Source organism: Vigna unguiculata, chromosome 3 (genome assembly GCF_004118075.2).
Source record: "Vigna unguiculata cultivar IT97K-499-35 chromosome 3, ASM411807v1, whole genome shotgun sequence".
In the NCBI taxonomy this organism is placed as follows: domain Eukaryota; kingdom Viridiplantae; phylum Streptophyta; class Magnoliopsida; order Fabales; family Fabaceae; genus Vigna; species Vigna unguiculata.
In genome coordinates this window covers 63,928,961-63,946,654 of record NC_040281.1, presented here as the reverse complement: position 1 = coordinate 63,946,654, position 17,694 = coordinate 63,928,961, and the positions used below count along the sequence as shown (strand labels likewise).

Below are 17,694 nucleotides of genomic sequence, written 5' to 3'. Positions count from 1 at the left end.
AACCGCCAAATTAGCCTTTGACTTCATTGCCAATAAAAGCCGAAACAGAGCCCAAACCCGTTCAGCTTGCTTAGCTGTAATTTATTAACTACAAACTTAAATATACATATTCATACACCAAACTAATTATATTTATGACTTAAAGTAAGTTTCAAGTGGCTAAGAAATCATCGTTTTTTTTAATATTCAATAAATTTATTCTTTAAATTGAATTATTTTTGTTTATGTTCTTAAATTTAATTATATATATATATATATATATATTTAAATTTCAAACCTTTTTAAAAAACTCCCTCTTCATATTCTTAATATTTTGGATTAGGTAATTAAAATAAAAAATAATTATATATTAAGCACCAAAATCTTATTTTTTATTTTTTTGTCATAACAACTTGCTTGTTTTGTGTTATATGATGAACACATCGTACGAATTCGAGAAATAAAAGATATTTAATACTAATTATTGTTCAACCCTTAAAACTGTGACAGATGGAAGATAACACGAGAAACTTAAATCAACATAGTTAATTTATTAGGTAATTTATTTACCACAAAAATTGAAAATAAAAAGTATGTATTATAAACCTAAAAGTTATTTAAGTTTATCTATGAAATGATGAGCATATATATATACTATACTTGGTTGCACTGGCTTTCTTTGCAACTTTACAAAGTAATCAAATTTCACCTTCACTGGGACATGCTTGGGCTAATTTTTTAAGGTTTTCAATGATCATAACTAGTTTCGTGTTAAATCGATTCACAAAGCACTTTGGCAGCCACCCTGCAGGATCCAACTGAAAACAAAACAAAACAAAAAAATCAACGAGATGATCAACGAGATCGTTGGTGCAAACTTTATTTTACTAAGTTAATTTCGTAAGTATATAAATGCGTGTAAACTTAAAAGAACATTTTTATCTTATGATTGTTAATTACCTGAACAACATAAGTGACCACACATGAATCATCTTCAAGCTTCTCTACCACCCAACCTGACTGAAGCAACAATCCTCTGATCGCATTACTTTGCTTCGGATGCAATCCTGCAGCTATTTCCTTTGGCAGTGAAGCAACTGCTACCACCTGTAACACCCCATTAACATTTTGTCCAATGATTTCAAAGACAAAAAGTACATTTGAACTCAGCAACGTTGTAAAAGTTTTGATGAATACGTTGTTTATGTTTGATAGGAATTTTCGTACTAACCAAGGTACCATCTTCCATTGTTTCACGGCGTTCATAGACAATGAACTCCCTATTCCTGAAGAGAGGCTTCGAGTTATCTCCGAACCTGAGACGAATTATGCTGAGGTTGTCTTCAAGATCTTTTATGTACCTGGCTTCCACCAGATCAGAGTCCCATTGCTGGCTTAAAGAAATAATCAAAAACCAAGATCAGAATGTAATCAGAAAATAACTATTCTGCAGGTACAAAAATAATTTCTTAATCAAATTGAACCCCCATTACAAGGAACAAGCCACATTCACATGTACAAAGAGGAGGAATAAAGAAGAAAGTAAAAGACAAGGAATCGTGCATTTTTTTTGTCATTCCTATGGATGTCAGCCACAAACTAAAAAATAAAGATAGGATCAAGGACAGTGCTAGAGACAAAAGTTTTCTTTTCAACATGCTGGATGGGAATCTAATCCTCTTAACTCTCCTGTTTAAGGTATACTTTTATTCTCTTTTCATTTTCTTTTCCTTTTACTCCCATTCACCTCCCTCACTTTATTTTCTGTCATTTTATGAGAAACTTGACATTCACCTTTGCAGCATCAATGGCATTGGCCACTGTGATGAACTGTTGGGGAGAGACAGATCTAAGAATCCAACGGCTGCGGAACGTGTGGAGTGAGCCTGACCTTCGTTTTGATATCTCCACACCGTTGTCAAGAGTTAGAACCTTCCATCCATCACTGTCCTTCCCTCTGTTTGTGTCTGAAGCTGCCAACAACTCTTGTATGCAGCTTTCACTTGCAAACTGCACAAACCTTCTCAGGGAGTCCTCGCTAATAGACCTTTAACAAAACCATGGTGACACAGAATCTTAATTTCATGAACACAGATAAGTCATAACAAGATTGAACAAAATGGTCACTGCATCATGTGTCAAACACGAACACACTCCCAGAAAAAATATAAGGTTTAGTTTGGTGTTCACCAGGATCGGCTGCAAGGTGCAGGGCTGCTACTCATCGTGGCTGGAATGAGGGTATCAATTGCCTTCAGAAGTTGAATTCTTTACGACAATAAAACACTTGGTAAATTGAAAGGCGATTGCATTATATATATTTATACAAATGTTATATGTAAAAGGGAGAGGGTTGTGTTGTATTGTGTGGTGTGGTGTGATGATATGAGTGGTTTAAAGAGAGGTTGAGAACTGCAAAATAATATGTGAAGTGGGCAGAGGTGATTGCTGCACATGCAGTGCCAGAAGAACCTTACATGATTAGAGCAATAACCCTCTCTCTAGATAAAAGATAGATTCTTTTCTTCCAAAAAAGCAGCAAGAACAAGGGTCGAAAATATGATGCACATGGAGTGTTGGTGGCTTTTGTGAGGGGAACAAAACATTGGAAAATAAAAATACAAGAAATTCATCCACAGATAAAGAGTCATTTACATGTATTTCACATAGCAACTAAAATAATAACAAGATTCAAATACCATGCACGGTTTAACCGGGGAATTTGTAGAAAAAGACATGGTGTAAGGTTACAACCAAGGCTTGTTAAAAAAGATTTACTATATCGACTCTGAAACTGGTATAGATATAGCCATATAGAAAGTTTTCACTCTTTACACGATTTTAGATACAACCGGTATAGAAAGTGTATTTGTTTGTGTATCCTGAATGGAAAATCCCTACCACTTTGGAATGTGAGGCCCCAGTCACGTGTGATGATAGTTGATAGAGCTGGATTGCATTTCAAACAGCAAGGCAAGAAGAAGCGGTCCCAGTGAAGTCTTTGGCACGGTATTTGGGATTGTCCTAAGCGTAACGTTAGGTGCAGTAGCAACAACTAACTTCCCATTCTATTCACCAAAAACTTTTTCCTGCACTGTACCTGCAGTGTTAGCCTCTTATTTTATATAATATATATATATATATATATATATATATATATATATATATATATACTGAGCCACATATGTTCTGATATGTGACCAGACTTGTGTTGAATTCCACATGCTCTAGTTTGTGGAGCAGTTAAAGACCGAAGTGGGCGCCGAGTAGTGCTCCTTTTTCACACATTTAACAAAGTGACAACAACGTTACGCTGTGATAAGTGATGTACATGTGTACAATGTTGGTGTTTTAAAAAAGACACCCAAGAGTATAATGAAAGCAAGAAAATTATCCATTCAGATACGCCTTCTACGATTTCATTACATTCATTATTACATCCACCTTATCGAATATAAATAAACAAAGGAGTGGTTATGTTATGTTATATTATGTTTATTCGAATTCATTTTAATGTAAACTTTGTTAGAAGTAGCATAGCAGGACAATTTAGCAGAACAAAAGTACAGGAACAGTTTTAAAAAGGAACAGAATTTTATGTAACATGTGCCAACTGTAAATTGAAAATAGAAAATAGTATAGGGTAGCCATGAAGATGGTCCAACTTGCATCATGCTTAATTAGATAAACTGTGATTTTGTATTGATCTATGAATCCAGGTTGTCCTGTTTCCAACATGAGGCATATTGACAACTGATCCTGCCTTAAAATGCCAAGTAAAGTTACAAAAACCATTTATTAGAAAGCAGATCATCGAGTTGCTTTTCTCCAATCCAATCATTGCCCATACATCAACAAAAGAAAATAAGAGCAGAGGCGGGATAGGGGGAAAGAATTTTGAATGTGATGTTTAATTATTATGTGTATAAGGATCATGACTTTCATCAAGTCAAGATCACCCACTTAAAGACAATACACAGAATAATACTTAAAAGGAGATCCACTTTTGCTTTTCATGCTTCAAACCTGCAAAGTCTTCAATGTTTTATTTTTTGGTTCACCAATTCTCAATGTTCTTGGACTTAGATTTCATAACCTAGAATTTTACTAAACATCGGCTTCAAAGTAACTATTTTTATACCACTAATTTTTTCTATCTATCTTTTGAAAAACAATATTGTGAGAGAGATGAAAGATTCGCATAAAAAAATCAATGACCTACTCAATGGGGGAGCTGAAACCAACCTTTGGCTTGAGAAGGGAAACAGCGGCATGGTCAATTGCAATACAATCACTGTCTTTGAATTGTGCTTCCACAACTACATTATTTATGTGACATAGTAGGTTCGCACATAACATAAGTCGAGTGGGAACCTAGAACATGAGTTTGGAAGCTTGTAAGTTGTTGGGTACTAGCCACACATGGTTGTGTTGGATGTAAATGCAGAGACCAATAATGTGGATGAAACCCCACGAACCAAAAGGTGGGACTCGGAATTATTAGACATGTTTGGACAGCACTACAAATAAGTATAATAATGGGGGCCGAAAACCACCATTATGCTACTCTTCAAAAATCAAACCAAACTAATTCTTATCCAGATGCGGCCTGTGGGGAAGCCCAATATGTAACCAAACATTTTCAGGAGTAAACGATACACTTTTTCAACGCGCCATGGAGGGTGAAGAGAACAAGAAATATTTAAATTATGATGGCTATTTGAACGATATCATAGATGAACAATTCTTTAATTTTACACGTGAGTTTAAAGTCTAATTCATACAAAATTACAAAATTGGTTTTTAAAGTAAAATTTGTACTTTACTTATGTATTACGAAATTTTCTTATTTATAATTAACGTGAAATTTCGTGTTAAATACTCAAAAAAGTTAAAGTTAAAGTTTTGATTGCATATATTATCCTCCATTCTCCTTATACAACACCTAAGTTTTGATTGTAACTTGTTTTGTGTACCGAGTCTCAATTATTTTGTAAAATTTCTCAAATTTTCTTTAAATTTCACTTAAGGACTTCATTGAACATAAACAAGTACAATCATCACTGATATTACAAACCACTCACCCAACCTTTTAACCTTAGATGATTACAAACCACTCACCCAACCTTTTAACCTTGGATGGACCATACATTAGTGAATGATCACAAAAAAAGATTTTTATTAAAATTAGAGGAAAATGAATTTTGTGACTCTTTGCACATTCACAATATAATTTTGAAGTGTCAATTTAATCAAATACAATTGATAATAATTTTTTTATATAACATGCATGTCCTGTACACTTATTTCATAACCATTGAATTAAACTACCATTAAATTTGGTTTCTCTTACATCTCTCCAAGAATTCATACAAAAAGAAAATCCTAAGCTCTCGTACCAAATTGAAAAGTATGATTTATTATATGATTTTTATTAAGTATTTTTATATACAAATAATATGTTATTATAATATTTTACTCTCTTACAAATCAAAAACTAAATTAATGATTTTTTTATTATACAATATTTTGTGTTGTTATACAAACCTATAATTTAGGTAATAAAATATTTTCATCTCGAACAAAACTACATAAAGAACAAATATGATCTAAGTAGAGGAGAAAGACCTTAGGAAAAATAATATTTTTGGGTTAAATATAATTTTTGTCCTTTAACTTTCAATCAAAATTATATTTAGTTCATCTTCAAAATTTTAAAACAATTTAGTCTCTCATCTTTAAAAGTGCATAGATTTAGTCCATTTAACAAAATTTTGTTAAATTTATTTAAAATTTAAAACGTGTTTGTCAACTAATGTTAGAGTGAAAATGTGTAAAATGGTCTAAACAACTCAAATGTTATCATAAAACGTGTTTGAAACGTCAAATAAACTTAACAAAATTGGGATAGAAAAACTAAATATACACATTTATAAAGTTAAAGTAGAGGGGACTAGATTGGATGAATGTTTTAAAAATGTAAGTGTGACTTTTAGTTTCACATTGATTAGAAGATGGTGAAATATGTTTTTGATCTCTTAACTTTCGATGAAAGTTAAAATTAGTCCATATTTCAAATTCTGACTTAATTTAGTCTTCCAACCTTAGAAATACATACATTTTGTCATTTTAACCAAATTTTATTAAATTTATTTGACGTTTCTAACATGTTTCATGATCACATTTCAGTTATTTAGACCGTTTGACAAATTTTCATTTCAATGTTAGTTGATAAATGCATTTAAAACTTAAAGCGTTAGATAAATTTAACAAAATTTGTTTTAAAAATACTAAATACAGACATTTCTAAAATTCTAGGACTAAATTTGATCAAAATTTGAAAAAAGATTAATTCAAATTTTCACAGGAAATGAAGGAGAAAAACATATTTAACCCATTAGAAATTAACAAATTTAGTAATATATAAGAAAAAATATTATATTAATAACTTGTGGATTAAACTTATCTTTCATTTCTATTATGTCTTTCTAAGGAATTTTCTAAAAAAAAAAATCAATAATATGATATGAGAAGGTACTCATGATTTTTTGTCATTTTGTTCCTATTGATTCTTCGGTTGTTAAAACATCAAAGAGATTAACAATTAAAAAAGACTTTTTTTTTTATTGTGCAATTCAAGAGATTATTATATAATTAAAAAAAGTTTTAAATAGTATAATTTATAAAACATTTGTGTTTTAAATACATTTTAAGAATTAAATTTTAAATTTGCAGTGATAAAAAATGTATTTTATATATTATATATAATTAAATTTCTTAACAAATTTTGTTATGATTTAACAAAAGTTTGATGGAAAATTAGTATACATTGAGTTTATATTTAAACAAAAAACTATTATAAAATTAATATCTTCTATACATCTATAAAGAAAATATTTCTTTTTGAGTGTCCAAATTTATAATAAAAATATTTTTTATTAAAATAATTATTTTATCAATTTTACTCTTTATGTAACTAATTCTTATAAAAAATAAAAAATATTTACACTGAAGTTATAAAAAAAGTTACATTTAATTTTATAATTATAACAATATTTTCCAATATAAATAATTTCTCTTTTCAGTGTACACATATTTTTCAATTTTATCATTTAATGTTTTTTAAATTAAAATAATTATTTTATCAATTTTATTAATATCTTTGTGTTTAGAGATGACAAATAAACCCGTGCCCGTGGGTATCACCCGAACCCGTCCCCGTTTTGACGGAGAATCCCCGCTTTGACTGGGTATGGGTATGGGTATGGGTAATACCCGAAATTTTCAACTGGGGATGGGGATGGGGATATATATATACCCGCCCAAATACCCGTCCCCGCTTAAATTACTAAACTATTTATAATTTATTAAATAATCTAAAAAATATATATAAATAAATAATATATTTACACATAAAATATAATATAATATAATATAATATAATATAATATAATATAATATAATATAGTATATATACATATAAATAAAATATACTTTTATATATATATATATATATATATATATATATATATATTTACACATATACATGTAATATAATATAATATAATATAATATACATATAATATATATACATAATAATATAATATAATATATATAATATATAATATATACGTATAAAACAAATTAATCATTTAACTAGTGAGATCTTTTATAAACAAATTTATAACATTACAAATTTATAAAAATTTAAAAGAAATATATATATATATATATATATATATATATATATATATAAAAGCATAAAATATCTACGCATATACATATAATATATATTCATAATAATATAATATATATTATTATATTTATATTATTATATAATATAATATAATATATACTTAAAATAAATATATATCTATAAAAAAAATATATATATATATATATATATATATATATATAAACATAAGATATCCACACATATAATATATATACATAGTAATAATAATATAATATATAATATAATATAATATATATAAATAATTATATATATATATATATATATAAACATAAGATATCCACACATATAATATATATATACATAGTAATATAATATATAATATAATATAATATAATATAATATAATATATATATATATATATATATATATATATATATATATAACATATTTCTCATTCTCTTTGTTTTTTGTTATACACTTTGTTTACTCTCTCAATTGTCTGGTTTGTTTTTCAAGATTTAATTTTGAAGGTAATTTTTCTTCTTCTTATTACATAATTTTTACTCTCTGTACATGGTTATGTTCAAATAGGTGTTCCTCAATTTCATTCTATGAAATAATTTTTAGGTTACACATTTGATTATCTTTATTTATTTATTTATTTTCATGAAAATGTTTGACTCTTATTTTGTAGCTCTTCTTTTTGTTACTTTGGTTATACACTTTTTTACTCTCTTTTAATTGTTTGGCTTGTTCTGTAAGGTTTAAGCAGATCTTCAAGGTACTTTTCCTTTTATCATAATCTTAATTATACATTTTTTTTCCGTTATGTTATGTTCAAATGGATATTCTCAAATTTGGGTCACACATTTAATTATCTTTACTCCTTTATGATAATTTTATTTATTATTTATTTTTTGTTTCATGATAATGTTTAATTCTCAATTTTAAGTGCTCAATTGCATAAATCCTTAATTTAATTCAAGATCAAAAGATGAAGAATCTATGTTTAAATTTGAATTATTATTAATTTAATTTTGTTATTTGTGCTATTTCGTTTAAGTGGTATAATATAAATTTTTAATAGTATAAAAAATATTTGAAATATTTTTAAACTTGATTATTGGTTTTTCTTTTATATTTTGTTAAAAAAGAAATTAACCTTTTTACTTTGTTTGATTTTTTTTTGTTACGTATGTTAGTTTCTAGAGAAAATGAGCACAGGAGATCAAGATTTGCAGGTACCAAGTCCACCACAGTGTTCACAACAACCAACTCCCTTTCAAAGTTCCAATAATGACAGTCAATCTCCATTGAATCCATCTACGCAAACACCTTCAGAAGTTCATGATGAAATACATTCAACAACACAAGTAGAGCCTGAGAAAGGGAAATTGAAAAGTGTTGTGTGGGAACACTTTGAAAAGATAAAAGTTGATGGAAAATACAAAGCTAAATGTAACTATTGCAAGAAACTGCTTGGTGGAGAAACAAAGAATGGAACAAAGCACTTGCACCATCATACAAACATATGTATTCAAAAGAAGGCTTTAGCAAAAGGAAAAGGGGGACAAAAAACACTTTTTTCTAAGATTTCAAGTGGCAAAAAGGAATTGGCTTGTGGAGCTTATAATGAAGAAAATGCCAAGAGGGAACTTGCAACAATGATTATATTGCATGAATATCCATTGTCAATAGTGGACCATATTGGTTTTATTAGATTCGTGACAACAATTCAACCATTATTTCAACTTCCTTCACGAAATACGATAAAGAAAGAGATACTCAGCATCTATGAACATGAAAAACAAGTTGTTATGAATTTGATAGATACAAATAAAGGAAGAATAGCAATTACATCGGATATGTGGACTGCAAGCAATCAAAAGAAAGGGTATATGTCTATCACAGCTCACTATATTGATGACAATTGGACATTGCAAAATATAATTTTGAGGTACACCTTTTTTAATTTATAAATTTTCCAGTAATTTTTTTATGCACCTCTAGAAAGATTATATGTCTTACAAAATATTGCTTAATTTATAGGTTCATTTATGTTCCCGCACCTCACACAGCTGATCGACTTTGCAATGTATTAGTTGATTGTTTGTTCGATTGGAATATTGATATAAAATTGTCTACTATCACTTTAGACAACTGCAGCACAAATGATAGCATGATTGAAAAAATTAAGGATAAGTTGAAGTTGGACACACTCATTAAGAAAGGGTCTTTGCTTCATATGCGTTGTTCAGCACATATCCTTAATTTGATTGTGAAAGAATGGTTAGCCGTCCTAAAAGAAGGGGTGGAAAAAATTTGAGAAAGTGTAGCATATTGGACAGCAACTCCTAAAAGAATGTAAAAATTTGAGGAAACAGCTAGACAATTGCGAATTTCTTTCACTAAAAAGTTAAGTTTGGATTGCCCAACTAGATGGAATTCTACTTACAAGATGCTTGATATTGCCATATGTTATAAGGATGTGTTTTTTAGGTTAAAGCAACGTGAAGCTCAATACACTTCTTTGCCAACTGATATGCAGTGGGAATTTGCAAAGGATGTTTGTCGAAGGCTAAAATTATTTAATGACATCACAGAAATCATTTCTGGCTCCAAATACCCAACTGCCAACATCTTTTTCCCAAAGATTTGTGAGATCAAGATTGCAATAAATGATTGGGTTAAATCTCCTGAGATAACCATTCAAAATATGGCAATACAAATGTTAAAGAAATTTGAAAGTTACTGGAGTGTTATTCATGATATATTGGCAATTGCTTCAGTTTTAGATCCAAGGTACAAGATGGACATGTTAGAATATTATTTTTATAAATTGTATGGTAATGATTTTGATCTGAAACTTAGTAGGATTCGTCAAATGTGCTATGATTTGGTTTTGGAATATCAATAAAAAAAGAATGAAACTTCTTCTTATAGAGCTACATCATTGGAGTTGGGAAAGGATGTTGATAATGATGCGAATGAATTTTTAGAGTTTATGGCAAAAAAGAAAAAATCTAAAACTACAGTTATGAAAACAGAGTTGGATTATTACTTGGAAGAAGATAATTTGCCGGTTACACAAGAATTTGATATCCTATCATGGTGGAAAACAAATGGGTTAAAGTTTCCAACCCTTCAAGCAATTGCAAGGGATGTTTTAGCTATTCCAATAACAATTGTAGCTTCTGAATCTGCTTTTAGTACTGGTGGTCAGATATTAACTTCTCACCGTAGTCGACTTCATCATATTACTATAGAGGCTTTGATGTGTACAAGAAGTTGGATATGGAACTCAAACCATTTAGGTAAGTTACTCAAATTTATTAATATTTTTTGTTAGTATTTTTTGTGAATTCTCATCTAATATTCTACATTTGGTGTTTGTAGGTGTTAAAAAATTAAAAGGAAAAGATGTTCTCATGAGTGAAAATGAATCTGATGAATAAGGTACATTATATTCTAGTAATTAAAATTTTCAATTTCAATTATTATATCATATCTAATTTTTCATTTTTTTTCTATGTGTAGGTGGATCGAATGCAAATGAAACCACTGATCATTTGTAAAATTAATAAATATTTTGGTTATTATAAAATTTTAGTAATGTGTAATTTTTTAGCTTTTATATAATTATTTGAATTTTATTTAGTTGTTATTTGATACTTTAATTTGAGATTTATACTATTATAATATTTTTCTTAATATTTGACATCATGAAAATCAAAAAGAGTATGTTATTTTAATATTGAATATTTTGATAGTATCATGATTCCGTTGGTGTGATTTTTAAATTTTTTTTATAAAAAATATTTAATTGATATATGGAACAATAAAAAAATGGGTATGGGTATGGGTATAAGAAAATACCCGTTACCCGGTGGGGATGAGGATGGGTCAAAAGTTGTATACCCGTTGGGTTTGGGGATGGGGATGGGGATGAATTTTTATTATGGGGATGGGATCATGATACCCGCCCCGCCCCGCCCCGTTGCCATCCCTATTTGTGTTTAACATTTTTTTCTATTTGATCATTTTCTTAAATTTAACCACTTTTAAATTAAAAAAAAAGCAGTTATAAAATAAATAAAAACTATTTATCACAAAGTTACAAAATTTATTTATATTAAATTTCATAATTATAACAATAACAATTATAATGTCCCATTTTAATAGTTTAAATATTACTAAAATATAGCATAAATTAATATAATTTTACAATACTATTCTCACATCACTTATATACATTCTCAAGTTATTATACAGTTATTATATCATGATCCTATTACAATATCATGCTTCTACATAACATGATATAAAGTTGTTCATTTCTAAGACATCAAATTTCTCAACATCAAGAGGTGTCTCTCATTTTTATCTCCATCCCTCCACACCAATAAGATGATCATTGTAAGAGAAAAACACAATATATATAAACAACAATAAAAGAGGGTAAATCAGTTCATAAAAAAAAATCATATACCAATTAAACTTATCACATCATAAAATAACATATTTCAAACATTTATTAAAAAAATACATTCTCTAAACTCAATTATTTAAATTTATACATTGACTCAGAAATAAATTATACACCTGTCATAAAAGAAAATTATGACAAAGAACTTGACTGGCCATGCATCAATTTTCTATAGAGAGAATAAGTTACTGTACATTTGTTCTTCAAAAGCTTATTATTAAAAAAAAAAAACTTCGAATAAAGTAACACAGACCTCGTAATTGATTTTATAAGTTTAGTTAAGAATGTAAATTGAATCTCAAATAAATTTTGAAAAAATAGGGGTGGAAGAAGAAATAAAGGGAGCGAATAACATCGAATAACCCCCAAATTGAACACGTAAGAGCCCCAGAACCACAAAAAGCAAAACAGAGAAAGATGTAGTATTGTTTATTTATTTTATTATTTTATTTAATTATAATAAGTTGGTATTTGTTTGGAATTGGTGGCTGAGGATGAGAACCGGAGGAACGGATGAATGGTGAGAAGAGAGGAAAAAAGCAGGAACGTTGAAAAATATGAAACTGAATTAGCAGAATAATATTATGAAATTGAAAGCTATTCCTTCATCGCGTAATTCCTTTGTAGTAGGTGGAGACTGCAATCACAATGTTGCTGCTTCTTCATCTTCTTCTTCATCATCATCATCATCCTGTCACAGACAAAGCATTGTGATAGTTGCAAACAAAAACAGGAAGCAGCACGAGACTCAGGGTTCCGAATCCACTCCTCCAAGAATCACATCCAACGTCAAGCAAAACCTCCGCTTCCTCAAGCTATGGAAGGTAACTTAACCTCACTCAATTTCCCCAACCCTACCCTCATATGCATACTCATTTCTACTCTTATGCCATTCGATAGAGCTTCCAAAGTAGAAATTCTGCAACTCCAAGACCTTCAACCAGTTACCGCAAGAAGAAGGTGGAGAAGGATGAGGATGTTGTGGACACCGACCTCTATCGTGACCCCACCTCCTCTCTCTACTAGTAACTCCACAATCATTCTTTCATCTTTCTTTCGCTTAATTATCTTTAAATATAACATTATATGAATGTCCTCTGCAGTACGAACCAGGTGGGTATTGACAATGCCGTCCCTGTATTGCTTGTGGATGGCTATAATGTGTGTGGATATTGGATGAAACTCAAGAAACATTTCATGAAAGGAAGACTTGATATTGCTCGCCAAAAGCTAATTGACGAGCTTGTGACCTTCAGCATGCTTAGAGGTCCCTCTCTCTACCTCTTATTTGCCTATCAATCCCCACACTGCAAGTATTTTTTTTGTCTCTAAATTTAGTCGTCTTTTCTTTTGTGCAGAGGTCAAAGTGGTTGTTGTCTTTGATGCAATGATGTCTGGACTCCCCAGCCACAAAGAAGATTTCGCAGGGTACTCTTTTATCTATTTTTGCCATACTATATAGTCGCAGTGAAGGACCATTTCTTTAACATATCAATTTACATTTTAAATTCCTCCATGTTCTGATGTTGTATTTTGGCCATTTTGCAGTCTTGATATTATTTTCTCAGGGGAAACATGCGCTGATACATGGATTGAAAAAGAGGTTAGATATTACTACAGGATGCTTTACTGTAGCTCCCAACTTCCTTCTTTTGTAACAGGATTTAGGAAACTGAATTTTACTGTCAGTTTGATATACTACTAATGTGTTTGAGTAAATAACTTAAATACTTTGGATCAGTTTGAATAAACCTGTTCATAATCACTTGTATCCTATAAGAGAACAAAATAAGAAACAAAATCCATCTAGTCTGATGGGAAAACTTTTATAAAAGTTGAAGTTTATGAGTTGATTTTAACTTACCAGGCAGAAGTTCAATTCATTTTAATCTCTTATTCTTTTCCTATAAGTATTTATTGGGAATTTATTAAAAAGCTGTACTGTAAAGTTTACTGGAATAAGCTGAAATGTAGTTTATTATGTTAACTAGTTTCATGAAACTTATTGAAATAAGCTAGCCAGATCTTATAGGAAGGTCACAAGCCATTTCTGTAAACCCACATAAGCTCTTCCATTGCCCTGTGGATCCTGTTTCCAATGTCACTTCTATATAAACACACGGGCCTTAAATTGCGATGAATCATTATGAATGCCAGGCATGTGCTTTAGAACTAAGGTCATCTCCTTTTACAGTGCTTCAATCTTGCTTTCATTCAGTGAATCTTCAGTAGAGAATCACGTCATCTTTATGAGTACAGCACATCTTTCATTTCCTCTCATTCTTCGAGTGGAACTTAACAGTAGTATTTTTTGCTCATTTTAGGTTGCAGCTTTAAGAGAGGATGGTTGCCCCAAAGTCTGGGTAGTCACTTCTGATCATTGCCATCAGCAAGCAGCACATGGAGCTGTATGCTTCCTTCCTATAAATTGAAAACTTGAGTGAAATGGATGCAACTTGATTGTCAATTGTCTTCACAATTCTTTTCCAGCTATGAGTATTTGACTCTCCTTAGCAAAATATGCAAATTATTTAATTTCTGCATAAATAAAAGTAATTCTCGGATCTGATCATGTTTTCCTTTTCTTGATTCTTCAAATGTTGGTAAATATCATCAATTGAACATTAAGTAACAGTGTCTGCATTGTGCTATTTTTATTGGTGAGAGATATTTATATTGCTGCTTACTTTCAGGGAGCCTTTATTTGGAGTTGCAAGGCGTTGGTAACAGAGGTAAAACATTAATTTGAGGCAGCATTGTTCTGTTATCGTCAAAAAAATTTCTTTCTTAAATTATCTGACACTCTACATGGCACACAATTGCAGGTTTTCTGGTGGTATATTAGATTTATTAGTTTACGTCTGTTTAAATTATATAGAAATTTCTTTATTTTAACATACCATATGAATTTTATTCCCTTTAATGATATTTACATTGGTCCGTTTTCCTAATTTTTTGGGTAGTAGATCAAAGCATCGCAAAAGGAGGTTGAAAGGATGCTTCAAGAGCAAAGGTGTGCCCTGACTGCAATAATTTGAGAAAATATTGATTTTGTGTCTGAAGTTTGGTTTGGTTATTCTCTCATAATTTATTTCTCAGTATGCTTTATGGGTTAGTGTGTGCAATAATCTAGGTTGCTATTATATGGTTTACCATCTCCAGTTGGTTAACACTCCAAGCTGCATCAATCATTTGTAGCATACCAAAATGACACGTGAAATAAAAAAAAGAAAAAAGAAAAATAAGACAGTGGTTACTAGAGCAAAACTCACTCAGTTAATAGACATCTTGGTTTATACTGTATATGCTTCCATTTTAATTCTTGACAGGCTTCCTGTAATAAAATAAAATACACCAAAATAAGAAGGAAAAGAAAACAGTATTTGACATGTATTTTTGTAAGTTCATGCAATCATTGGCAAAACCAGCATCCAAAACCCTACCCACATCCCTCCAATAAAACAAAACTTACAATAAAGAAAGAAAAATGACAAGCAACCTTTGAAGTTTGATATTTTGCTTTGTTAAAATGCACATATTAGGGGTGTTTGTTGCATAGTTTGGTTCGACTCTTGGTTATAAATGCATCTGAACCAAACATTAAATTTATAGGCCATTTGGATTGAAAATAAAAAATCCAAATCAAACCAATTTTTACAATTTGGTTTGATCGGTTTTATGGTTTTCTTGTATAAATTTGCAATAGTACATCCAATCTTATTTTTTTGACATGATAATCTAATGTTATATAGTTACAAATAGTTTCATTTTTTACTAAAGATTGTTCTCTTCAGCATGGTGCATATTATTAAACAATTTGTTTATACAAATTAGCAAAATTTTTTATCAGCAAAGAAACTATAATAAAATATAAAGACACAAGGGGTGCTTATCCTTTTACAATAAAAGAAAACTAAAGACCAAAATTGGTTATGTTATATTTATATATTGTGACATATATACTGTATAACTTGCATAATATACATCCGATAACCCTGACAAATCTCATGCACACATTTATACAATATTACACAAAATTCAAAACCAAAACCGTATCGGTTTATTTTAGTAATATTTTATTTTGCTTTAGTACCTTTTTTCTCCCAAGACTCTTGATTTAATCTTCACACTACCAAGATATATCCTCTATCACTCCATTCATATTTTGAAAATACTCATTACATTTTTTTTCTTGCGCAAACAAAGTAGGTATATAATAATATTTAAATAATTGATTTCAGCAAATGAACCGAATCACTCCGTACTGTAAAAAACTATTCAAATTGATAGAAATTTAATTGATTGTTGGATTTTTGGATTGTTTTTTGGTTATTTTTTTGGAGCAGTTTGGTTCTGAACATCACTATGGCGCATAATGTTTTTACAATTGAATTGAATCAATTTGATTGTGCTATTTATGTTGGTCTTTTGAGAACACACCATGCTATCACAGTGACAGATCTTGCTTATTTGTTTGCTGCATGTTGTGTACAGTTCCACCTCTTTTCAAGGTAGATTATTGAAGCACAATCTTGATGCAGAAGTAGTGGATGCCCTAAAGGACCTGAGGAAACAACTATCTGAAAATGAGTTGAAGTAAAATATGATGTCTGACAGAAAAATTCTCTACAAGGTTTTAATACTTTATCTAGTGCTTGATACTTTTCATTTTTAGGCATGCAGACGTGCATTTATTATAGTGCTGCTGGAACCTTTGACGCTTTGGTTGAAATATTTTTTTACGTAATGACTAAACACAAACAGCACACAATCAACGTCAACTATGGAAAATGACACTGCCTACATTAAAGTGAACTGAGATATTGTATTTACTGATACACCTAACATCAATCAACATGCTTTTAATATCTTAGTAATCAGTACCTTGAATGATCAATAATATACCCTCACAAGGACTGTTAAGATTGATTTTTGCTCATGAAAGAAATGCAAAATCACTGTAATTTAGAGCTGATGTATTACTAATTCTTTTCTCTCTGAATGATTTGTAGGAAATAATTCTACTTAGCAGATGACCAAAACTCGTTTAGGAGTAATGCGAGTATTTTTGTTACTTTTTATTGTTTGTTAATTAGCCTATAAGCATTTGTATATTTTTTTTCACGACATTTATAAAAAAGTGGTTTAACGTATTGATTCAAACCTCATTATCCAGTTGATTATTGAAATGAAAAGAACATATGATTTGGGATATGGTGTACCTAGCTAGGTTACTATTATCTAGAAATAACAATAAAGAAAAAACATTGAAGGCCTCTATAAAGTCAACAAAAGTCTAGGCAATAACTGAAATAAAAAGACCTCCAGCCTGAGATCCAAAAATTGAAGTATAAACTTAGAGAACAAGTTCTCAAAACTTATGGTAGTGTAGTGTCTGGATTTGAAAGAAGTCACAACTGAGTCAAGCCAACTGTTAAAGAACAAATCCTACATTGGTAGGTTAGAAACAAATGAAGGAGAAACAAGATACTGAGTACAAAATTCAAGACCTTTTCTTGGACATCTAGACCAT

At 29.9% G+C, this 17,694-nt stretch overlaps 2 protein-coding genes across 6 annotated transcripts; one reads left to right on the top strand and one right to left on the bottom strand.

The window, feature by feature from the left end:
- Positions 1 to 510: 510 nt before the first annotated feature.
- Positions 511 to 4,402, bottom strand: LOC114177097 (START domain-containing protein 10). Of its 3 annotated transcripts, XM_028062337.1 has the most exons (7): positions 4,225 to 4,402; positions 2,881 to 3,073; positions 2,170 to 2,247; positions 1,774 to 2,026; positions 1,211 to 1,369; positions 940 to 1,086; positions 511 to 797 (listed from the first exon to the last, which is right to left on the bottom strand). In XM_028062337.1, exons 3-7 carry the CDS (start codon positions 2,202 to 2,204, stop codon positions 678 to 680), a joined length of 714 nt encoding a protein of 237 aa, XP_027918138.1. In that variant the 5' UTR covers positions 2,205 to 2,247; positions 2,881 to 3,073; positions 4,225 to 4,402; the 3' UTR covers positions 511 to 677. The 3 variants fall into 3 exon arrangements, with proteins under 3 accessions (XP_027918138.1, XP_027918139.1, XP_027918137.1); XM_028062338.1 differs by lacking the exons at positions 2,881 to 3,073; positions 4,225 to 4,402 and adding an exon at positions 2,679 to 2,804; XM_028062336.1 differs by lacking the exons at positions 2,881 to 3,073; positions 4,225 to 4,402 and having other exon boundaries at positions 2,170 to 2,633.
- An 8,217-nt stretch (positions 4,403 to 12,619) lies between these two features.
- On the top strand, positions 12,620 to 17,373 carry LOC114175636 (uncharacterized protein YacP). 3 transcript variants are annotated; one of them, XR_003602870.1, is made up of 10 exons: positions 12,622 to 12,985; positions 13,062 to 13,186; positions 13,265 to 13,428; positions 13,520 to 13,589; positions 13,710 to 13,764; positions 14,486 to 14,569; positions 14,855 to 14,893; positions 15,125 to 15,174; positions 16,656 to 16,794; positions 17,174 to 17,373. XR_003602870.1 is itself a non-coding variant. In XM_028060404.1 (9 exons), exons 1-9 carry the CDS (start codon positions 12,746 to 12,748, stop codon positions 16,759 to 16,761), a joined length of 930 nt encoding a protein of 309 aa, XP_027916205.1. In that variant the 5' UTR covers positions 12,622 to 12,745; the 3' UTR covers positions 16,762 to 16,997. The 3 variants fall into 3 exon arrangements, 2 of the variants coding, with proteins under 2 accessions (XP_027916208.1, XP_027916205.1); XM_028060404.1 differs by lacking the exon at positions 17,174 to 17,373 and having other exon boundaries at positions 15,128 to 15,174; positions 16,656 to 16,997; XM_028060407.1 differs by lacking the exons at positions 14,486 to 14,569; positions 17,174 to 17,373 and having other exon boundaries at positions 12,620 to 12,985; positions 15,128 to 15,174; positions 16,656 to 17,034.
- Positions 17,374 to 17,694: the final 321 nt, after the last annotated feature.

Bases quoted from the DNA above. Each gene is read 5' to 3' on its own strand.
- LOC114177097 (XM_028062337.1), bottom strand. From the start codon at position 2,204: ATGAGTAGCAGCCCTGCACCTTGCAGCCGATCCTG. The intron at 1,087-1,210 runs GTTAGTACGAAA...GGGGTGTTACAG, and splicing joins CAATGGAAGATGGTACCTTG to GTGGTAGCAGTTGCTTCACT. The intron at 798-939 runs GTAATTAACAAT...TTTTGTTTTCAG, and splicing joins TGGTCACTTATGTTGTTCAG to TTGGATCCTGCAGGGTGGCT.
- LOC114175636 (XM_028060404.1), top strand. From the start codon at position 12,746: ATGAAATTGAAAGCTATTCCTTCATCGCGTAATTCCTTTGTAGTAGGT. The intron at 13,429-13,519 runs GTCCCTCTCTCT...TCTTTTGTGCAG, and splicing joins GACCTTCAGCATGCTTAGAG to AGGTCAAAGTGGTTGTTGTC. The intron at 14,570-14,854 runs GTATGCTTCCTT...GCTTACTTTCAG, and splicing joins AGCAAGCAGCACATGGAGCT to GGAGCCTTTATTTGGAGTTG.